Source organism: Rana temporaria, chromosome 3 (assembly GCF_905171775.1).
Source record: "Rana temporaria chromosome 3, aRanTem1.1, whole genome shotgun sequence".
In the NCBI taxonomy this organism is placed as follows: domain Eukaryota; kingdom Metazoa; phylum Chordata; class Amphibia; order Anura; family Ranidae; genus Rana; species Rana temporaria.
The window spans coordinates 233,604,994-233,629,386 of NC_053491.1; the positions used below are offsets into that span (position 1 = coordinate 233,604,994).

The 24,393-nt window shown below is 43.9% G+C and overlaps 1 protein-coding gene across 3 annotated transcripts in view; it reads right to left on the reverse strand.

Annotated features, from left to right (window-relative positions):
* Positions 1-24,393, reverse strand: part of SIMC1 (SUMO interacting motifs containing 1) — a 126,709-nt gene that overhangs the window by 22,729 nt on the left and 79,587 nt on the right. The window contains exons 8-9 of one of the 3 annotated variants that reach the window (XM_040344467.1): positions 6,717-6,879; positions 581-659 (exon numbers count right to left, since the gene is read on the reverse strand). In XM_040344467.1, the coding sequence (XP_040200401.1) occupies positions 581-659; positions 6,717-6,879 (242 nt within the window). Of the gene's footprint in view, positions 1-580; positions 660-6,716; positions 6,880-17,958; positions 18,180-24,393 lie in introns of those variants that run through there. The other 2 variants (XR_005747941.1, XM_040344468.1) reach the window with 2 other exon arrangements.

The following is a 24,393-nucleotide window of genomic DNA, read 5'->3' on the forward strand; positions in this document are numbered from 1 at the left end:
CTCTACTGCAAACTGCATAAACCTTTGGGGATGCTGGAAAAATCAGACTGCATCAGTCTGATCCAATGGCAGACTAGAAAGTTCATGCTTTTCAAAGACCACCATGACAGTATAGCACGCCATCTGCTTAAACAGACAAGCACACACCGCCCAGCACATGGGGACACCACTGGTAGAACATTTATCTAGCTGCAGGACGATGTCGAACCCAAAATTCACTTATCACGATGGGCATGCATGAAAGGGCCTTAATGGACAGGACTTGCTAGCAGGGGGGGGATCACCGCTCTGGACTGGTGCATTCCCCTGTGATTGCCAATGGGCACTAAACCCTGTGCGAAGCAATTTTACAGGCGGTCTCAGCTTTTCCACAGTGGGGTCCGGGCAACTGTCCCTCTGGTCTCCGGGCAACAGATCTGAAGAATGCCCTGCCATTACAGCAAAGGTATACAAAACAGACAACCTAGGGCAACGTGAACGTGCAAAAACTGTCCAGTGAAGGACACCTAGAACAAAACAAACACACACCCTTATTTTAAATACATGTCAGAAAGAAAAAGTAATTCCAGGCTGTATGTACCTGTGGTAATCCTCTGCAGGCTAAGAAACAGGAGAACGATATGATGCAAAATTTCATCCCATCGCTGCCATTCTGGTCCCTGTAGAGGAGACAAATCTCAATGTTGGCCATGATCGCTTACTAAAATTAACATGGAACAAAAACTAAAAATTAACATAGCATTAGTCATGTCCTACAAGTCAGGCATCAGATTCTCAGATGCCTGTTGAAAAATGTAGCCATCTTATAAAGACCTGGAAGAGGGCAGGTGTTGTGTGTGTGTGTGTGTGTGTGTGTGTGTGTGTGTGTGTGTGTGTGTGTTTTAGACATTATGTCAAAAAAAAAAAAGTTAGATTTTATTTCCATCATTTACACTTTCAAAATTACAGAAAAAAAAAAATGGTGTCTGCAAAAGTTTGGGCACCCTGCAGAGTTAATATCTTGTACTGCCCCCTTTGGCAAGTATCACAGCTTGCAAACGCTTTTTGTAGCCAGCCAAGGAGTCTTTCAATTCATGTTTGAGGTATCTTTGCCCATTCTTCCTTACAAAAGTCTTCCAGTTTTGAGATTTCTGGGCTGTCTGTCACGCTCTTTTAAGGTTTATCCATAGATTTTCAATTATGTTGAGGTCAGGAGATTGTGAAGGCCATGGCAAAATCTTCAGTTTACGCCTCTTGATGTAATCCCGATGGATTTTGAGGTGTGTTTAGGATCATTATGGATTTGTAGAAGCCATCCTCTTTAACTTCAGCTTTTTCACAGATGGCATCAAGTTACCATCCAAAATTTGCTGAAATTTTATTGAATCCATTTTTCCTTCTACTCGTGAAATGTTCCCTGTGCCACTGGCTGCAATACAACCCCAAAGCATGATTGATCCACCCCCATGCTTAACAGTTGGACAGAGGTTCTTTTCATTAAATTCTATGCCCTTTCTTCTCCAAACGTACCTTTGCTCATTCCGGCCAAAAAGTTCTATTTTAACCTCATCGGTCCACAGAACTTGTTTCCAAAATGCATCAGGCTTGTCTATATGTTCATTTGCAAAGATCAAACGCTGATTTTTGTGGCGAGGACGTAGGTCTTCTGATGACTCTTCCATGAAGACCATATTTGTACAAGTATCTCTTTATAGTGGAATAGTGTACCACAACTCCAGTGTCTGCCAGACCTTTCTGGAGGGATCGTGCAGTCAAACGTGGGTTTTGAATTGCTTTTCTCACAATCTTGCGAGCTGTTCTGTCTGATATTTTTCTTGGTCTTCCAGATCTTGCTTTAACTTTCACTGTTCCTGATGACTGCCATTTCTTAATTACATTCCGAACAGAGGATATTGACATCTGAAAATGCTTTGCTATCTTATTATAGCCTTCTCCAGCTTTGTGAGCATCAACTATTTTCAGTTTTCTAGACAACTGCCCATGGTGCCGATTGTTGGGGCAAGGTCAGATGAGTCTGGGCATTTAAAACCTTTGAGATTGACATCACCTGGTCTTCCCAGACGATGATTAAGAACAATCCATGACACTGGCAGGTCTCAGCTTTGCAAAGGGGCAGTGCATGCTATAAATTCTGCAGGTTGCCCAAACTTTTGCAGACGTCATTTTTTTGTTTTCTGTAATTTTGAAAGTGTAAATGATGGAAATAAAATCTAACTTTTTTTGACATGTTATAAGAATGTCTAATCTGTAATTTGATGCCTTTTGGAGTTTTTTTCCCCATCTTTCCTTGGCTTCGTTATGCACATTAATACAAATTTTTACCTGGGGTGCCCAAACTTTCGATCCTCACTCATATTATGAGACGCACATACACACAAAAAGTTTTTTTATAATTCGATTGCCAGTATATCCTCTAGAGCAGGGGTGTCAAACACAATTTCATTGCAGGCTGCATCAGCATTACGATTGCCCTCAAAAGGGCTGGTTGTATTTGTAAGATGTAGATGTCCAGCGCATTGCCTCCGATCTCTGCATCCGCAGAGACCTGAAAATGTCACGGTGCATGCGATTGGCTCTGCGCACTGTCAGCTTCACAGCAGCTCTGGCAAATAGACTTGTGAACATGGCCAGCTACACAGTGAGGCGCTCGGGATTTGTAATGCTGAAGCGGCTCTGGCAAATAGACTTGTGAACACACTCAGCTACACATTGAGAGCGGCGCTCGGGATTTGTAATGCTGAAGATGTATCCCAAAAAATAAACACGTGGATATACTTGGGGGGGGGGGGGGGGGGGGACATTAGAATGTATATCTAAATACACACTCAACTACATGCCCCGCTCAGCCCAACAATGAGAGCGGCACTCGGCACGCAGAGCCAGAGATTGGGGGAAAATGTCACAGTGCCTGTGATTGGCTGCACGCTATCATCTTCCTTGCGGGCTCGGGCACATCTACTTGTGAACACGCCCGACCTTCTTTTCAGTCAGTGAGAGGGCTAAATGGCTGGAGGAGACTTTGCTGCAAAAATACAAAAACATATATAAAACACCCAAGCTCATGCTTCGTGAGCGGCGCTGGTTGGCTGGCTGAAGGAGACTTGGCTGCAGAAGGAAAGAATATGGTTTTAAAAAAAGTACATTAAAAACCCAAGCTCATCCTTGGCGAGAGGCACTGATAGATTTCCTGGATTTTTTTCATCCGGCCTTCAGATATGAAAGGCAGAGTGATTTAACACCTGTTTAGATTCGTCATCCATGTTACAAAATGAAAAGTATGCAGTTTGTTAAACTGCATAAAATATTAAATTTTAATGGTTCAAAAGAAAGTCAGACAAAATGGTCAGCCCTCATGCACATTCACTTCATGAAATCTGTCCCTCTTTCAAAAAAGTTTTGCCACCCCTGCTCTAGAGTATCTGTACTTAAGAAAATGGTAACACTGAAAAGTAATCTTTATAGATCTGAAGTACTGCTGGCCATACACGGTTAGAAAATCGTTCAAAACAGTGTTTGAAGCGCCCGATCGTTTGACGTGTTAATGGGCAAATTTAGATTCTCAAAATGCTATTTTATTTATTTTTCCTTTCGTAAAAAGGAACCAACAGCAGATTTTTTTGCACCGGAACGATCGATTTGAAACGTTAGTAGTGGAAAAGCAGCACATGTACGTGTAATTGAGCGACGAAAAATCTGTTTGTTTTTGATCAATATGTTGATAATTGGGCAACATCTATTGATACAATGATGGCATTATCACATGCACGGTCGACAGATTTTTTTTTTTTTAAATTCTGACCGTTGTTCTATCCATGTATGGCCAGCATTACACTTTTGAATCTAGGGTGGCCATACAAGGTGCAAATTTTTCCTACAAAAAAAATATCTTGCATGGTTCCCCAACAGACTGTTGACAGGGGAAGATCAAAGTGCAAATCTGGTGGCCAACTACAAGAAACGTCTGACATCTTATTGCCAACAAGGGTTTTGCCATTAAGTACCAAGTCATGTTTTTGCCTAGGGGTCAAATGCTCATTTCACTCATTAAAATCAATTTATAACTTTTTAAATGAGTTTCTGGATTTTTTTGATATGCTGTCTCAAACCTACCTCTAAAATTAGACTGATCATTTGTCAGTGGGCAAACATACAAAAATCAGCAGGGGGATCAAATACACTCCCCCACTGTAGAAGAGGTTTTTTTATAACTTAAATGCTGCCAAGTGGTGTAGGTATGGAGGTCGATTCACAAAAGGCCAATTAGGCTGTTCACACTATAAATCAAAGTTGCCTCAGAGCTTGGTGAATGTTGTGAAGGTAGTTTTTCAAAGAATACCAAAATTGTGTAACATTTGCAGAGCAAGAATCTCCCAATTTTTGATCTAGAATAGTTTAAATATTTACCATCTACAGCAGTCGTTCTTAACCTCAGTCCTCAAGTACCCAACAGGCCATGTTTGCAGGTTTTCCGTCATCTTGCACAGGTGCTTTAAATCAGTCAATGGCTTGGCATTTTGGACGGCTATTTTATCCTTGGATGTGGTGTCATTCTATACCTCGATTCCCCATAGAGTAGGGTTAGAAGCACTCCAACACTTTCTCTCCAAAAGATCCTAATATTAACTCCAGGCAAGCCCATGTTTTTTTTATTGATTCCACAGATATAGGTGTTCTATAGAGCTATTTGAGTAATTTGTCGTGTAAGTGTTTTTGGACCTGATTATACCATGAGGGTGGGTCCATTTGCACAAAAAAAATTACTGTAAATCTACTAGTGGGAACTCTAATCTACCCTATACCAGCTGTCACCATCCATCTTGGACAAAAAATATTCCAAGTGGACAGTTCCAAATGCTGAGAGGAAACTACAAATGATGGTGAATACGAGTCACAAAGTGGGTCTAAAAAAAAAAAAAAAAAAAAAAATTCTTACAAAAAGGCATATTCAGTAGAATACATACAAGCAGCTCATGATAAATTTAAAGAAAATATACCATCTTCTAAGATTCGGGGGGAAAAAAAAAAAAACAGATGCCAACACCAAGTTTATAACCGAGTACAATAGCAAATATAGATCCGTTCAAAGTATTGTCAAAAACCACTGGCATATTCTGCATATGGATCCCAAACTGGCACCTAATCTACCTCCAGCTCCACAGGTCACATTTAAAAGAACTCGTACTCTTAACATGTAGCCCAGAGCAAGTTAAAAAATCCTCGTAAAGAGTCATGGACATCAGGTCCCATTTTGATAATAGAACTGGCATCTTTCAGTGTAAAAAGAGGGTGTTTGACGCGTGAATTTATTCAACATGGTCAATCCTCTTTTCCTGATAAGTCTGGCAATACATACGATAGTAAGCAATTTATCACTTGTGCCACTGAATATGTGGTATAAATATTAATAGGCCCTTGCCATCTGCTTTATGTGGGCCGTACAATGCGTAGTTTACGGAAACGGGTGGGTGAGCACCGACGGTTCATACAGAAAGGCTATCATGAACAGTGTTCCCCGCCATTTTAAAAAAGTCATCATGCCAAGAACATCCAGTGTTTAAAGGTTGTAGCCATTGAATACATGCCACGTGGTTCCAACTGACAATGAAAGGTTTTCTTTATTGTGCAAATCATGAGTCATTCTGGATTTATAAATTGGCTTCTTTGTCCCCCAATGGGTTAAATGAGGGACTTGAGATTCAAATTATCATCTAGACCCAGTATCATCGCTTGTTGTACATTACGTATATGCCTTTAGATATGGGCATCAATTTTCCCTGTTAGGTCACATGGGGTTAATGTATAAATTGTTAAATCATACGCCATATCCCTTCCCCCCCTTCCTTTTTTTCCTAATTTTTAATTTCTAGATTCACTGTATTCATTTCATTATCGGTCATTGCCTTTTTCATAGTTTAGTATCTATGACGGTCCCAGTTATTTATGTTTTAGCAATTTTGTTATGAATTTGTTAATAGAGGTTTGCTGCAGTGGGTGAAACCTGTTATGGTTCCCTTCCCTGCAGTCATTTCCTATTTATACTCAATTGGCTGACTAAGTCACATGACAGGAGTAAGGGCCACACCACAATATGTGTTGTCAAGGCTACAGCCAAGCACGCTTTCTCCCCGTCTTTCGGCTTGCTCTTTACCACTCTGAGCTCTAAGCCTTGCTTTGGATTCAGTCTCCCTGAGCGCTCTGATGTCAAGCCCAGGAATCTTTTTCATGATCCTATTGAAGCTCGTTCACCCTGCCTTCTCCCCTGTGGACTTCACAGGGGACACATGACGATTCCATCACTGCAGCAAACTTTCCAACCAGCCGGTCTATTGGCCACCTTCATAAGTTATCACTACAGTGCCGAGCAAGCCGACTGTTGACCATCTATGCAAAAGGAGAATTTAAATGTTTACATATTATTCTACGGCAACATTAAAATCGATAAATAGTTCTGCTTATTGATTTTTGTCTGTTCATTTTGTCTGCACAAGACTTGGCCCAAATAGTGCTTTTTGTATGGTTGCTTCCGATTGTACATATCGCAGCGCTCCAGTGTGAAAGCCCTCGGGCGAGTTAGGGCGCTTTGCAGGCTCTATTTTTAGCGCTATAGCACCTGCAAAGCGCCTCAGTATGAAGGAATTACCAAAACATGGCCTTGAGGACTGAGGTTGAAAACCATTGAGCTACAGCTCTAGTTCAATCATTTAATTCACACTCACCTGGTTCTCCAGCAGCAGTGTGGAATTGCCAATGAAGTGAAGAATTTTGCATAAAGAAAGTGGTAGGTCTCGAGGAGGCATAGACTCGCAGCTATTAAGGAAAATAAGCTCCAAAATCTTTGCTCGTAGAAGGTGATTTTCTGTGCTGCTGAAGAATAGCTCCCTTATGAAAAAAAAAAAGCAGACGTGTCTCAAAGCTTGAAATCATACCAGTTAAGAGAGTTGTACATTGAAGTGTTCCATTTAATATCGCTATACAATTAGGTACAGAGCACAAAGACACATGGAGAGAGGAGGGGATACATTTTTTTTTTTTTTAGCATGTAGTAAGCAGTGATCAAAAGAGAAGAGTGACCAATGTCCTGTAATCCAAGAAAAGGAATTTATAGGCAAGTCATTCCTTACATCTTAATCATACAGCATAGGACTTTTTCCTAAACCATGGGTTGTACCCAAACCATAGACTGAGGAGTGGGCAACATAGCAAACAGAACTGCTAACAGGCCCACAAGAAAAATAGGATTTTTTGTACTCACCGTAAAATCCTTTTCTCTGAAGTCCATGGACGGACACAGCTCCTTAAATCTTGACAAGTGGGTTATGTTCCCTGTTTACAGGAGAGGACTAGGCAGAAACATGTTAAATACATGTTACATTAACAGAGTTGAACAGCCTCGCCCAGGGGGCGGTCCCTCCAAACATAACCCTTCTCACTGCAGCTTGCAGCCTCAGTTCGTAACAAGCAGTACAAACCTAAAAAGGAGGGGTGGGAGCTGTGTCCGTCCATGGACTTCAGAGAAAAGGATTTTACGGTGAGTACAAAAATCCTATTTTCTCTTATCGTCCATGGACGGACACAGCTCCTTAAATCTTGACAAGTGGGACGTCCCCAAGCAGTGTCAAAAAACGAGGGGTGGGAAATCTATCAGTAAAACCAATTTTAACTTCACCCCAAAACAAGCAGAGCTCAACAGAGGAGGTGCAACTTTAAACAGCCGCTGGCAAAAACTAGCGACTGAAAAAACAAACAAAAAAAAAACACACAAGATGCACTCATAGCAACCATGTAAATTCTGGAAAAAGCGTGAACGGACGAGCAAATCGCCGCCTCGCACACCTGTGAGACCGATGCATGATGTCGGAAAAAAACCCCAGGAAGCACCAATTGCCCTGGTCGAAAGTGCCGTGACCGGAAAGGGGGGCCCACCCCTTAGGAGCATAGGCCTGTATGACGGCCTGCCTGATCCACCGAGAAATGGTGGTCGACGAGACCGCCAGGCCCTTTTGTGGACCAGACACAGACACAAAAGAGAGTCAGAAGCTCTGAAAACGGAGCCGTAGTAGGCTGGTATACCCGCAAAGCGCGTACCTAAAGTATGAAAGGCCGAAACCTCCTTCAGAAGAAGGGAAGGTCGCACCATCACCTAATCCTTATGGAGGATCAAGAATGGCGGCTTGCAAGACAAGACCGCCAACTCAGAAATCCCTCTAACAGAGGTAAAGGACACTAAAGGGGCCACCTTCTGAGATGGTGTCAAGAGAAAATCTCTCTGATGTTTCCAAAAGGAAGGTTCCTGAAGAACCGAAAGCACCAGAGTCAAAACTCATGGGGGAAGAGATGGCCCAAGAGGGGAAAGTATATGACAAACCCCCTGCACACACAAAAAAAAAAAAAAAGAAAAAAAAGAAGAGTAAAATAAAATTTCTCCTCAGGGCGCTGGGCCCAAAGGGAGCCATACGTCCTTCTCCTTGCTAGGCAGAACGAAACTGAGGCTGCAAGCTGCAGTGAGGAGGGTTATGTTTGGAGGGACCGCCCCCTGGGTAGGGCTGTTCAACTCTGTTAATGTAACATGTATTTAACTATTTAACATGTTTCTGCCTAGTCCTCTCCTGTAAACAGGGAACATAACCCACTTGTCAAGATTTAAGGAGCTGTGTCCGTCCATGGACGATAAGAGAAAACAGGGATTAAGGATCCCGGACCAAAAAAAACACAGATGACAGCGCAAAGCTCACATCAAAGTCTGAACATCCACATGGTATAATTTATAAACAAGTGAACAGGACCAGGCAGATGCCTAACAAATTGTAGAGGCTACTTATACAACATGAAACCTTGCGATTGGTCGACTGCTGCGACTCCTGGACCCAATACAATGCTACAGAAAAAAAAAAAAAAAAAAGAAAAGTGTGCTGCCTCCAAGTTAAAGAAAATTTAGTACTCATCATCAAATGAGCCCCTAATGACTCATACCACCCCCCCTCCCAAAAAAAAAATGAAGAGCACGATAACCATCAGAAAATATTTATCATTAACCACTTCAGCCCCAAAAGGTTTTCCCCCTTCCTGATCAGAGCACTTTTTACAATTTGGCACTGCATCGTTTTAACTGGCAATTGCGGTCATGCAATGCTGTACCCAAACTATTTTTCCTACAAACAGGGCTCGACAAATCCCGGTCGCCAGGGCGACTAGAAATAGTGTCCTGGCGACTTGGCTTGGAAGGTGGGCAAAAAAAAAAATATATTTTTTTTTGTGAGCTGGCGCCATCTAGTGGCGAGCCGTTGGTATTACAAGTTAAGCATTACAAGTTAAACAGCAATTCTAATGTTATTTTTCACTATTTTCACTGCCATCTTCTTCCCTCTAATTAGAACCCCCAAACATTATATATATTTATCCTAACACCCAAGAGAATAAAATGGCAATCGTTGCAATACTCTGTCACGCCGTATTTGCGCAGCGGTCTTACAAGCGCACTTTGAGAAAAAATTACACTTTTTTTAATAAAAAATAAAACAGTAAAGTTATCCCCATTTTTTTTTAAATACTATGAAAGATAATGTTACGCCGAGTAAATTCATACCCAACATGTCACGCTTCAAAATTGCGTCCGCTCGTGGAATGCCGACAAACATTTACCCTTTAAAATCTTCATGGGCGACGTTTAAAAAAATCTACAGGTTGCATGTTTTGAGTTAGAGGAGGTCTAGGGCTATAATTATTGCTCTCGCTCTACCAATCGCGGCGATACCTCACATGTGTGGTTTGAACACTGTTTACATATGCGGGGGCGCTGCTCACGTATGTGTTCGCTTCTGCGCGCAAGCTCGTCGGGACAGGGTGCGTTTTCTGGCTTATAACTTTTTTAGCTGGCTCCTAGATTCCAAGCAAATTTGTCAAACCCTGCCTACAAATATAGCTTTTTGGTGCCATTTGATCCTCTAGTTTTAAAAAAAAAAAAAAAAAATTGTGCTATAAACAAAAAAAGGATAATTTTGAAAAAACATGCACCACTAGTTAACACTAGGGGGCAATCAAGGGGTTAAATGTGTTCCTTCAGTGTGTGTTTTACCTGTATGGGGATTGGACTGAGGAGGATGAATTAGTGAATACCTCGCGCAAAAACACAAACACAAACACACACACTCCAAAAATGTTAAAACTAAAGCTGCCAACCCCAAACTAGGTGTGTATACCACTAGTGCAATTGGAATAAAAGTATGGTAGGGAGCGCTATGATCTAGTGGAATCTTTAAATATACGTAAAAAAGTGAACATCTATACCAGGGTCTCTGGTGAAACTTATTACAACTAATCGTCACATATGTACATCTTCGTGCCTTATATACACACACACACACAGTGATCAACCATCAACCATATCTTCACAATATGTGCTGAAAAAGTGAAAAAATTCACAATTTTAATGGCCAAAAGGAACAATTTCTTCCACTGTTGAAGTGAAGCACCTTCACCGACTACTTTAACACCCAAAGTGCTCTGTAAGTGGATGTCTGCTTACCAGATGGCATTGACCCAATTAAACAAAAGGTCAAATTGGGCTTTAGCAACATATTGCTTGCTGCAAAGTGACGGATGCAATGATCTGTTCCGTTCCCCAATTATGGAGACCAGGTAGGATATAGATGAAGGATACAAAAAGGAATAGTGTAATCCCGTTTATTTTAAAATAACAAAGCCAAGTAGCTGCTTACGTTTAAAAGTTTTTTTTTTTTTTTTAACTAAAAGGGGGGGGGGGGTTGTAATGGCGCTTGCTGATTAATAAATATGATTATAAAAGAACAGTAAAAACAAGAATTGTATTTCTTCTGTGCAACTAACCTTGTGCAAGTATAAAAATGTGCAAAATATGCGAATAACCAAAGAGGTGCAAGAAAATTTTAAATGAATCGTGCAAAATTGGCTAAATTTTTAGGAATGTGTAAAAAGTGTTTCCTGTGCAGAAGCATGTTCTTCCATGCATGAAGTTCCTCGGTGCAAACACAAAACTCTGTGCAATGCAAATAATCTAAAGTCAATGATAGTCGCAGACAAAGTGCAGGATAATCCAAAATCCTTATATGCACAGGTGCCTTTGTTTCCCCAAGCCTCTCACCTTAGCTAGCTTAAAATTAAGCCTCTTATCCTGTGGCTGAGCGGTTCCTAGTGGCAGCAATTCTTAGCTTGTTTGCACATGTAGACACTTTTCCCTGGAGTATTCACTCTCAAGAACACAAAAGGGAAGAGGAGGGCTCCATAGTGTATCAGGTTCAAAATATTTTATTCAGTGAAATACATTAAAGCGATCAACCATCAGCATATAAATGGTAACTCTTCCGCTCTCGGCCGAGAGTGGAAGTGTTATTATTTCCATGCTGATGGTTGATCGCTTCAATGTAAGTGTTTTAATGTATTTCACTGAATAAAATTGTTTGAACCTACTACACTATGGAGCCCTTCTCTTCCCTTTTGTGTTCTTGAAAGTGAATACCCTCCAGGGGAAAGTGTCTACATGTGCAAACAAGCTCAGCCACTGGATAAAAGAGGCTTAAGCCCCATACACACCATCAGTTTTCCTGCAGGTTTTTCTCTTCAGGTTTACCAAAACCATGTAGTGCAAGGGCCTGCCTGATTGCATACAAATTTAAACTCTTAAGGTTTGGTAAACCTGAAGAGAAAAACCTGCAGGAAAACTGATAGTGTGTATGGGGCTTTAATGTTAAGCTAGCCAAGGTGAGAGGCTGGGGGGGAAACGAGGGCACCTGCGCATAAGGATTTGGGATTTATTTTGAATTAGACTGCACTTTGTGACTATCATCGACTTTGGATTATTTGCATCTCACAGTTTTGTGCTTGCACTGAGGAACTTCATGCATGGAAGTACATGCTTTTGTACAGGAAACACTTTACACATTCCTAAAAAAAAAAAAAAAAAAAAAAAAAAAAGATTTCGGAACTGCTTGCAGAGTTACACAATTTTGCACCTGTTTGGTTATTTGCATATTTTTGCACATTTTTATACTTGCACAAGATTAGTTGCACACAAATTTAATTATCATTGTTTTTACTGTTCTTTAACCACTTAAGCCCCGGACCATTTTGCAGCTAAATGCCCAGGCCAGGTTTTGCTATTCGGCACTGCGTCACTTTAACAGACAATTGCGCGATCGTGCGACGTGGCTCCTAAACAAAATTGGCGTTTTTTTCCCCACAAATAGAGATTTCTTTTGGTGGTATTTGATCACCTCTGCGGTTTTTATTTTTTGCGCTATAAACAAAAATAGAGCGACAATTTTGAAAAAAAATTCAATATTTTTTACTTTTTGCTATAATAAATATCCCCCAAAAACATATATAAAAAAAAAAGTTTTTCCTCAGTTTAGGGCGATACGTATTCTACCTATTTTTGGTTAAAAAAAATAAATAAAAAAAAATATCGCAATAAGCGTTTATCGATTGGTTTGCGCAAAATTTATAGCGTTTACAAAATAGTGGATAGTTTTATTGCATTTTTATAAAAAAACAATTTTTTTTACTACTATTGGCGTCATCAGCAATTTTTTTCGTGACTGCGACATTATGGCGGACACTTTTGACACATTTTTGGGACCATTGTCATTTTCACAGCAAAAAATGCATTTAAATTGCATTGTTTATTGTGAAAATGACAGTTGCAGTTTGGGAGTTAACCACAGGGGGCGCTGTAGGACTGACGTCATCGATCGAGTCTCCCTTATAAAAAGGATCAGTCGATCGATGCGCCACCACAGTGAAGCACGGGGAAGCCGTGTTTACATACGGCTCTCCCCGTTCAGCTCCGGGGAGCGAACGCGACGGAGCGGCTATAAACAATAGCCGCGCCGTCGTCCCGGATCGCTCTCCGAGGGAATCCGCCCGCCGCACGCAGCGGAGGGGGTCCCGATCGGACCCCCCTCCCACTAGAAACCAAGGTCGTATATATACGCCCATCTGCCTGTCCGTGTCATTTTGCGGACGTAAATAGTTGTGCGGCGGGCGTTAAGGGGTTGTAAAGGTAAAAAAAAAAAAAAATCCCTAAATAGCTTCCTTTACCTTAGTGCAGTCATCCTTTACTTACCTCATCCTTCTATTTTGCTTTTAAATGTCCTCATTTCTTCTGAGAAATCCTTACCTCCTGTTCTGTCTGTAACTAAACACAGTAATGCGGCACTTTCTCCCTGGGGTGGAAAAAGCCTCTTGGGGGGGGGGGGGGAGCAGGAGGGTTAGGATGCCATCTACTTTGCAGATAGAGAAAGGAGCTGTGTGTTAGTGGGCGGCCTGACACTCCTGCTCGCCCCCTCCCCCTCAAGAGGCTTTCTCCACACCAGGGAGAAAGTGTTGCATTACTGTGTTTAGTTACAGACAGAAGAACAGGAAGTGAGGATTTCTCAGAAGACATAAGGACATTTAAAAGCAAAATCGAAGGATGAGGTAAGTGAAGGACTGCACTAAGGTAAAGGAAGCTATTTAGGGATTTTTTTTTTTACTTTACAACCCCTTTAATATTTATTCATTGTAAATACATCAGCAAGCACCATTAACCCCCCCCCCCTTTTTTTAAACTATCATTTTAGTGTGTGAACACTTTCTTTGTCGTGGCAGCTGCTTTATGCAAGGCTAGGATTAGTTGTTACCCATATTGGTTTGCGCATTAGTAACCCCCATTTCCCAATTACATTTAAAAGTGGCTGGACAGCATATCAGATAGAGTGGAAAGCCCTGTTCGTCGTAGAGACTGGCGTGCATTCCACTGCCAGCAGCGAGCAACCAGAAGTGATGTAATCAGGAACACACGCCAGTCTCCGTGACAAACAGGGCTTTCCGCTCTGATATGCTGTCCAGCCTCAGTGCCGTGAGAAGGCACTTTTAAAAACGTGAGCAGCCACTTGGCTTTGTTTTTATCATTTTAAAATAAAACAGGATTACACTATTCTGGTTCCTTTGTATCCATCTATATCCTACCCGGTATCCATAATTGGGGAGAGTAACAGATCATTGCATGTTCTCCATCACTTTGCAGCAAGCAATATTTTGCTAAAGCCCAATTGACCTTTTTTAAAGTAATTGGGTCAACACCATCTGGTAAGCAGACATCCACTTACAGAGCACTTCGGGTGTTAAAGTAGTCAGTGAAGGTGCTTCACTTCAACAGTGAAAGAAATAGTTCCTTTTGGTCATTAAATTTGAAAAAAAAAAAAAAAATCCCCTCTTTTTTCAGCACATATTGTAAAGATATGGTTGATCACTATATTGTATATAAGGCACGAAGTTGCACATATGACAAAAAGTTGTAATAAGTTTCACCAAAAAAAAAAAAAAAATGGTATACATGTTCACTTTATGTATATTATTTAAAGATTTCACTAGCTTATAGTGCTCCCTACCATACTCGGAGGAGAGGAGGACTACTTGCTAGGCACAAACGACATGTCTCCTCTAACAGAACAGGGATTTGTGTGTACACACACACACACACACACACACACACACACACACACACACAAACAGTCCCTGGAGGCATGCACCCTCTGGCAGCCCTTAAAGGAAACCATCCGTAAATCGACAAACAGGTTAAATTCAAAAGTTCATAAAACTTTTTTTTTTTATAAAAATAAAATAAAAAATCTGAGCACTGAGCATTTTGATGGCACAAACCTCATGGACTTCATAACTTTTTTTTTTTTTTTTTTATGAAGTCCATGAGGTTTGTGCCATCAAAATGCTCCGTGCTCAGATTTTTTTTTTTTTTTTTGCGCGGTCATGCTACACTGTACCCAAATTAAATTTTTATTATTTTGTACCCACAAATAGAGCTTTCTTTTGGTGGCATTAGATCACCTCTGGGATATTTATTTTCTGCAAAAAAAAGACCAAAAATTTAGAAAGAAAAAAAAAAAAAAAAAAACGTTTTTTGTTTGTTATAAAACATTGTAAATAAGTAAGTTTTCTCCTTCACTGAGGGGCACTGATGGTACTGCACTGACTGGCACTGAAAAGGCGGCACTGATGGGCACCAATGAGGTGGCACTGATGTGGTGGCATTGATGGGCACTAATATGCGGCACTGATGGGCACTTATAGGCGGCATGGATGGGCGGCACAGATGGGCGGCACGTATATGTGGCACAGATGGGCGGCACGGATAGGCATAGATGCGCACTATCGTATGTGTTGTACTAATGGATGCCAAACAGTGCCAAACAATGCCTGCCAATCAGTGATGCCCATTGTGGGCACTGATTGGCATCCATTTTTTGTGTCCTTCTCATTCCTGGTGGTCTAGGGTGGCATTCTTTTTTTTTTTAAATCCCTGGTGGTCCAGTGGGCATCCTCGGGGGGGCTGTGCCGATAATCGATCAGCACAACCCCCCCCCCCCCCCCATCACAGGAGCAGCCGATCGGCGAGTGAGGAAAAGCTGATTACTGGCTTTTCCTGTTTACATCGTGATCAGCCGTGATTGGACACGGCTGATCACGTGGTAAAAAGTCTCCGTGAGAGACTCTTTACCTTGATCGGTGTTGCCGGGTGTCAGATTAACACCCTGCAACAACGATCGCCGCGATGCGCGCCCCCGGGGGCGCGCAGCGGCTCAGAATCCTGAGGACGTCTTATGACGTCCAGTCAGGATTCTACAACCACTTTGCCGACGTCAATTTGTCTTTGGCGGGCGGCAAGTGGTTAATATAAATTATATTGCACTTACAAGATTAGAACAAGCAGTGTGCAAGACCAAAAAACATGCCTGTATGTGAGGACGTCACAGTCTAGCTCCACCCAATGGGATTGCAGCCTCCAAATCCAGAGAATGCCCATTATGGAGAAACACATCAGAGCTAGAGTACAGCATCACATACAGGCATGTAGGGTCCTTCAACTGTGCATTTGAGCTTGTACACTGCGTGTTCTAATCCTAAGTGCAATATCATTTACCGTATTTATCGGCGTATAACGCGCACCCCAATTTTAAGAGGGAATTTTCTGGAAAAACGAATTCAAGATAAGCAGCAATGTACAGTACCTTAGGGCTTCTAAGCAGGCTAGTAAATTACGTGAAATATATGCAATATTAAATGGGATGCATACCAAATAATTCATGCCATACTGTGCACCAAGTGAATATGACAAGTGCTCCTCCACAACAATGAATAAAATAAAATGGGTCCAATCACATTCACAAATGGAAAAAAAAAAAAAAAAAATGTACAGTACCTTAGGGCTTCTAAACAAGCTTCAGCAGTCTGTGGTGAAGGGGAGGGTGAGGAAACCCTTAAACGTGGGCAGCGCTGGCCGAGACTGGAGTGTACCTATGGCATACCTCGGAAGGGAAGGAGGGGGACGAGCGCCCACCGGAAATCACCGAGCCGTCATCTCCACTCGGCTCTCACGTCACACGCACAGTCCCGCCTCCACCATTGGACCATCTCCTGTGACAGACAGAACACTGGTCCAATGCTGGTGGCGGGACTGTGCGTGTGTGAAGTGACAGCTGAGAGGAGATGACGGCTCAGTGATTTCCAGCGGACGCTCGTCCCCCTCCTCCCCATGCTATCGGTGTATAGCGCGCACCCGTGATTTTCCCCCTATTTTCAGGGGGGGAAAAAAGTACGTGGTATACGCCAATAAATACGGTATATGGAACATTTTTACTACACTACGAGACAGGTAGAGGGGGAATAAAAAAAAATAAAATAAAAAATAAAGAAGAAAAAAAGATTGTATACGTGCAAAATCCTTTGTTGGTAATGACCACTTCACGATGCCTCCTGTTTAGAGAAACTAGTCGCACACATGCTCAGGTGCAATTTTGGCCCATTCTTCAACAGTCTTCAAATCTTGAAGGTTCCGAGGGCTCTATGAACTCTTTAGTTATTTCCATAGATTTGCAATTGGATTCAAGTCAGGTGATTGGCTGGGCCATTCTAGCAGCTTTATTTTCTCCTTGAAACCAATTGAGTTTTCTTGGCCTTGTGTTTGGGATCACTCATCGCGTACCTGTTGCGGGCGCTCCGAAGCTCCGTGAACGCGGGACCCGACCGCCGCCGGTGTCCTGCGATCGGTCACCGGAGCTGAAGAATGGGGAGAGGTGTGTGTAAACACACCTTCCCCATTCCTTATTGTGGCAGTGTCAGTGATCGTCTGTTCCCTGATATAGGGAAAGACGATCACTGACGTCACATGTCCAGCCCCGCCGCCCTACAGTTAGAAACACATATGAGGTCACACTTAAACCCTACAGTGCCCCCTAGTGGTTAACTCCTAAACGGCAATTGTCATTTTCATAGGAAACCGTGCATTTTTATAGCACTTTTTGCTGTGAAAAGGACAATGGTCCCAAAAATGTTTCAAAATTGTCCGATGTGTCTGCCATAATGTCGCAGTCATGAAACAAAATCCCTGATCGCCGCCATTAGTAGTAAAACATTTTTTTTAATTATATATATATATATATATATATATATATATATATATATATATATATATATATATATATATATATATATATATATATATATATATATATATATATATATATATATATATAAAAATGCAATAAAACTATCCCCTCTTTTGTAAACTCTATACATTTTGCGCAAACCAATCGATAACGCTTATTGCAATTTTTTTTTTTACCAAAAGTTGGTAGAATACGTATCGGCCTAAACTGAGAAATTTTTTTTATATATATTTCTTGCATTTCTTTCAAAATTGTCGCTCTATTTTTGTTTATAGCGGAAAAAATAAAAACCGCAGAGGTGATCAAATACCACCAAAAGAAAGCTCTATTTTGTTTAGGAGCCACGTTGCACGTGCAATTGTCAGTTAAAGCGACACAGTGCCGAATCGCAAAAAGGGGCAAGGTCCTTAACCTGCATAATGGCCTGGGTCTTAAGTGGTTAAAGTGGTGTTCCACCCTAAAAAAAAAAAAAAAAAGTACTCACCAGAAAGGGCGGTTGCGATGCGGAACTTGCTAATCTGCCTCTTCCTCCACCTCGGCGGGTCTTCTTCCTAGTCCTCCTCGCGGTGTCTTCTGGGGAATGTGGCGTGCTGCCTTCTGGGAACTGTGTGTATCCCAGAAAGCAGCCGCCCATTCACAAAGCGGCACAAGCCTCGCAAATGCACAGTAGGAAATGGGGGGTGAAGGGGCTGACATTGCAGGCGCCTAGGATAGGTAAGGGTCATTATTAAAAGTCAGCAAGAAGTCTTTGTTCCAAGGGGTATTTCTAGGCCAAACAATAGACATAACAGAAATATGAAAGGTTTGGGGTAACACAAGGGTGCTAACAGCTGAACGGTCATCTGCCCCATCCTGCTAAACTTTAATACAGTAATGTTGTGTACCAAAGAAAGTGCTTTTCAGTACACCAAGACCTTTGCATAGACCGCTCTGGTTACTTGCAACCTGCTTATTTTTTTAATACACACACAGACCCTGGCAAAGAAGATCTCCACTCTGGTTAGAATGCGGGGGGGGGGGGGGGGGGGGGGGGGGGGGAGGGCATTTTGCATTATTTTTATTTTCAAACAGGTCTACCTGGGGAATACATGCAGGTTTATGAGAAATTTAATATCTGCCTTTGGGGGTTTCCAGCTGCTGCAGGGAGAAACTGTTTACAGTGCACAGATTAGGACTGCTAGCTGGGGAACACCCCATCTGTCTCGTCTCTCGAAAACCTTCTGATTTCTGCATCCAATGTCTGCGAATAGCCAGTGATCTGGTTTAAATATCCCTTCAAATGCATAGCTATTAGAGGAGCCACATTTACTTTTGCACAGCCGATAAGCTCTTCCACTAGATCCAAGAGAAAACTGCTTTTGGTGCCCCGACTAGGTAACAAAAAAGGAACTAGATTTCACTTTTGAAAGTTCAAGAGCCAGCCTAGGTCCTTCAGATAAATAAAAAAACATAAAAACATAAATCACGCAGATTAACCAGACATGCAAGCTGGTAAATGCTGCTGGCCCTGGGGACTGAAGACCTGCGGCCAAACAGGCTCTTCATAAGCACTGAAGGAGGGATGGGTCCCTGCAACAGCCCCTACCCATTAGAAGGGATGCTGGGGCGGTCACACAAGAAAGTCTCATAACAGGACAGCATCTGAGCAGTAACAAACCCCACAATTCCCTAAGCACCGTTTCCACTCAGCTGAAGGCAAGAAACAAAGGCTGGAGGATCCTCTTTACAAATACTTGAATGCAGCGTTTCCTGTGGGAGAAGCTACTTTTTCAAGTGCTGTCCTGTAAGGAAAAGTTTCTGGATTAAGCCAGTTTTTAGTGTCCCTAGGTTAAGGGGACCAGATTTTTAAAATTAAATCCAGACATCATTTTTTTTTTTACTAGTAATGGCGGCAATCAGCAACTCTGCCAGTCAACGCCCGCCTCACAGCCTGTCAAGTCTTACTCTCTGGCCCCGGCTACTACTGGGTGGGGAGCAGAGGAAGATCAATCTGCCAGAAAAGGCAAGGAGATACAGGCAGCTGGCCAAGACTTGAGCCAAGGCAGAAAAACATGTGAACAGGAGCGGAACGGGCATGCACCTGAAACTGAAGAAATATTCGACCGACCAGCACATGGATCATTAGAAATGGGCAGATAAAAAAAAATATACACCCCCCCCCCCCCTAAGCCAGTAGGAGCAATTCAGATTTTTTTTCTAATTTTTTTTTATTTTTTATTCTGCACTGACCGTCTTTGAAACTGCCCCAGCCCCTATTCAAATCCAATTTGGGGACCACACCGGGGACAGTGTCTTCGTATCGGGGATGTCTGGTCACCCTACCCTAGGTGTAGGTTTAGGCTGTGGAGAGTCAGATGGTTGTTGGCAAAGACTAGCAGGCATTGTGTCACAGTATTTGGCAAAAAACCTCAGCTTGCATCTTAAAACTCAGGAGGGCATTTCTTTCTGCAACCTCTGCTACAAAAATTAAGTTCTATACTTTCCTCCACAATATCCCCAAGGAAAGAAGGTTGTGTTTTGAAACCTGAAGAGGATTAGGTAAAATATAGCTTCTGGCCTCTGGAAAACTCTGGTTTCCAAATTATTCAGACATCGGAGTAAAATCTGCTTTTGTAAGACAGGCTGTATGCCTGAGAGGGAGCCAGAGTCAATATAATGGGGAGCATTGTCACAATAAGATGTAGCTCCTGTACAAAGGAAACAGCAAGCACTCCAGGTGATGTTAGAGTCATGTAGGCTGTCTGCAGGACACAGGCTATTTAGTCCTGTGCCCTAGGTCCTTTGTGCCCATGATCCACAATTACAAAGTGAGGGGAACTTCAGTGGTCTAATCACGGTTATGGAGGGCAGAATGAATGGGTTGTGCATGTTCAGATATAGGAGTGGCTATAACCCTTTTGCTGAACAAATTCCTGTGCCGCTATAGAAGGTGGCAGCAGGAGGACAGAAACATTCTGGCGTGCATTTTTCATGCAAAACTGCAAACTGGAAAGCATCATTCACAAACCGTGACAGTTGCCTGCTCCTCTTGAGACAAGTTTGCACAGGAGAACAAAAAACAAATGATAGAAGTGGAAAAAAAACATTCTCAAAAAAATAATAGCAGGGGTAGCATAATATAGTGAACACCACCAAAGTCTGTCCATAGAGCTACATAATGTGCTAGGCAGTGCAGATTAGGTTCGTAAAAGCCAGGAAGTGGAACAGTACACAGGGTAACCCTGCCTTACATTATCCATGTCACTGAAACAATTGGTGATCCAGGTGACAATGGTCACCCCCCACCAAAAGGGTCTTCAGGGTCTGGGAACCAGATAAATTGACCACAGCCCTGAAGCTGTATAGCACCCTGAAGCCAAGTACATCACGCATGACATGGCAAGGTGAGCATTTAAACAGTATTCAGAGCCCAAAGCAAACAATACAAGGTGGACACAAAGTACAAACCATGGGTAACCGCTCTAGAAACTGCAAGATATCCGAGATAGAGATCGAGAAACAAAAAAAAACAAAAAACAAAAAAAAAACAAACAAACACACACACACCTTAGTTAGAGTAGGTGTTTGCGATATTGTGTTCTTAGCATGACAGCATCGCGCTGATTCTCAGCGACATGGTGCCGAGATCTCGCCGACATCTCACACTCACTGGAATAGTGACAGCACATTCCAACGTGCGCGTCATAAAAATTCGGCATGGGTTCCCCCTCAGGAGCATACCGGGCCCTTAGGTCTGTTATGGGTTGTAAGGAGAGCCCCCCTACTCCGAAAAAACGGCGTAGGGGGTCCCCCTACAATCCATACCAGACCGTATCCAAAGCACGCTACCCGGCTGGTCAGGAAAGGAGTGGGGACGAGCGAGCGCCCCCCCCCCCCCCCCCTCCTGAGCCGTACCAGGCTGCATGCCCTCAACATGGGGGGGTTGGGTGCTCTGGGGCAGAGGGGCGCACTGCGGCCCCCCCCACCCCAGAGCACCCTGTCCCCATGTTGATGAGGACAGGGCCCCTTCCCGACAACCCTGGCCGTTGGTTGTCGGGGTGTGCGGGCGGGAGGCTTATCGGAATCTGGGAGCCCCTTTAATAAGGGGGCCCCCAGATACCGGCCCCCCACCCTAAGTGAATGGATATAGGGTACATCGTACCCCTACCCATTCACCTGGAGGAAAAGTGGTAAAAACACAAATAAAACACACAGGGTATTAAAATATTTTATTAGTCTGCTCCGGAGGCTCCCCCTGTCTTCTTTAGCTCTTTTACCAGGGGGAGCTTCTTCTTCCGATTTCCGGGGGTCTTCTCCTGCTCTCCGGGGTCTTCACCGCTCTTCTGTGACGTCTTCTCCGCTCCGGGGGGTCTTCTATGTTCGCCGCTCTCCGCTCTTGACTCGGCGCACCCCGGTTCTTCCTCTCGCTGTCCGGTGCCTTCTTCTTCCGCTGTTCTGCGACGACTTCTACTTCTCCCTTCAGGCCGCTGTGCTGTGACGTCTTCTCTTCTTCCGATGTTGACACGCCGGCTCTTCTCGCTGAAATGACAGGTGCGCTGCTTTCATCGGACCTATATAGGCCTCAGTCCCATCATGCTCTGTACCTACCCATGTGATACCTACCCACATGGGTAGGTATCACATGGGTAGGTACAGAGCATGATGGGACTGTGAGGCCTATATAGATCCGATGAAAGCAGCGCACCTGCCATTTCAGCGAGAAGAGCCGGCGTGTCAACATCTGGAGAAGTGAAGAAGATGACGTCACAGCCCGAAAGAAGAAGAATACGTCACAGCACGGAAGAAGAAGATAGACGTTCAGCGCTGAAGGAGAAGGCACCGGACAGCTGGAGGAAGAACCGGGGTGCGCCGAGTCAACAGCGGAGAGCGGCGAACATAGGAGACCCCCGGAGAGTTGAGAAGACCCCCCGGATAGCGGAGAAGACCCGTCGAGATAGCAGAAGAAGAAGCCCCCCCGCCGAAGGAAACCCGCCGGGGTGGGGGCTTTTTTAAAAGCGACCCCCCCGGCGGTGGAAGAGAACCAGACGGCGGGCCCCACCCACCCGAAGACGTCGAAGAAGCTCCCCCTGGTAGAAGAGCTAATAAAGAAGACAGGGGGAGCCTCCGGAGCAGAAAAATAAATTTTAAAAACTCTTGTGTGGTGTGTTTATTAACTTTGACATTTTTCCTACAGGTAAATGGTTAGGGGTACGATGTACCCCATATCCATTCACTTAGGGTGGGGGGCCGGTATCTGGGGGCCCCCTTATTAAAGGGGGCTCCCAGATTCCGATAAGCCTCCCGCCCGCATACCCCGACAACCAACGGCCAGGGTTGTCGGGAAGGGGCCCTGTCCTCATCAACATGGGGACAGGGTGCTCTGAGGTGGGGGGCCGCAGTGCGCCCCCCTGCCCCAGAGCACCCAACCCCCCCATGTTGAGGGCATGCAGCCCGGTACGGCTCAGGAGGGGGGGGGCGCTCGCTCGTCCCCACTCCTTTCCTGGCCGGCCGGGTAGCGTGCTTTGGATACAGGTCTGGTATGGATTGTAGGGGGACCCTACGGCGTAGGGGGGGGGCTCTCTCCTTACAACCCATAACAGCCCTAAGGGCCCGGTATGCTCCTGAGGGGGGAACCCATGCCGGATTTTTATTTAAAATCCGGCGGGGAGTTCCCCCTCAGGATTCATAACAAACGCTGCACACGTGTAGAATTGGCGGGAATCCAAGTCGGATCTCCCGTCGCTTCTATGACGGCTTTGTCTCTATCGCGGCAAGCCAGCTTGGCACTGGCTCCCGCGATGGGGCTCGTAGGTGCTCAATCTCGCCGAGAAAGGGAGCGAGATTGACACAATATCGCGTGCACCTACTGTAGACTTAACTGACGGTATTTCTACGAACCTTTCAGGACAGCACCTTGGAGAGAGCGTAGCTCCACCCCTTCACAGGAAACACTGTGTGACAACACCCCTTCAAAAAGCAGCTGCTTCCACCATGCCTTCATTTGTTACCGAGAAATCCTCCGACATGCTGGAAGATATAAGCAGACAATCACCAAGTTCCACAAATGATATCTTACTTATGATAACCAAGGGAGGGAAGTAGGCTGCTGTCCTGAAAGGCTTGTAACCGGTAAGTCTAACTAAGGTTTTCTCCTTTCAGGACAGCACCTTTGAGAGGATAACCGAGAAACTTACTTCAGGGTGGGACCACTGCCTGTAAAACCTTCCTACCAAAAGGACTGGTCCGAGGCTGACATCAGATCCAAGCGGTAGTGCCTTATATGAAGGTTGAAAAACTGGACCAAGTGGCCGCCTTGCAGATTTGCTCAGGAGATGCCCCGGCCTTTTCTGCCCATGATGCTGCCACTGCTCTGGTAGAATGAGGTAAAATACCCACCGGAAGTTCCAGTCCTAAAGAGATGCATGTCTCCTTAATGGCTTGCTTTAACCATCTTCCCAGGGTACTCTTGGAAGCCTTACTGCACTTACCTTCCATCAGGATGAATAGTGAAGCAGACTTCGATATTCTTTGTTACTTCTAGATACTTTAGAAGACACCTTCTGACGTCCAAAGTGTGAAAAGCTTCTTCCCCCGAACCCGGAGGACGGGGACAAAAAGGTAGGGAGAATTATCTCCTGTGTGCGGTGAAAGATTGATGATCCTTTTGGCAGCAAAGCTGGGTCCGTCCTTTTGGCAGCAAAGCTGGGTCCGTCCTTTTGGCAGCAAAGCTGGGTCCGTCCTTTTGGCAGCAAAGCTGGGTCCGTCCTTTTGGCAGCAAAGCTGGGTCCGTCCTTTTGGCAGCAAAGCTGGGTCCGTCCTTTTGGCAGCAAAGCTGGGTCCGTCCTTTTGGCAGCAAAGCTGGGTCCGTCCTTTTGGCAGCAAAGCTGGGTCCGTCCTTTTGGCAGCAAAGCTGGGTCCGTCCTTTTGGCAGCAAAGCTGG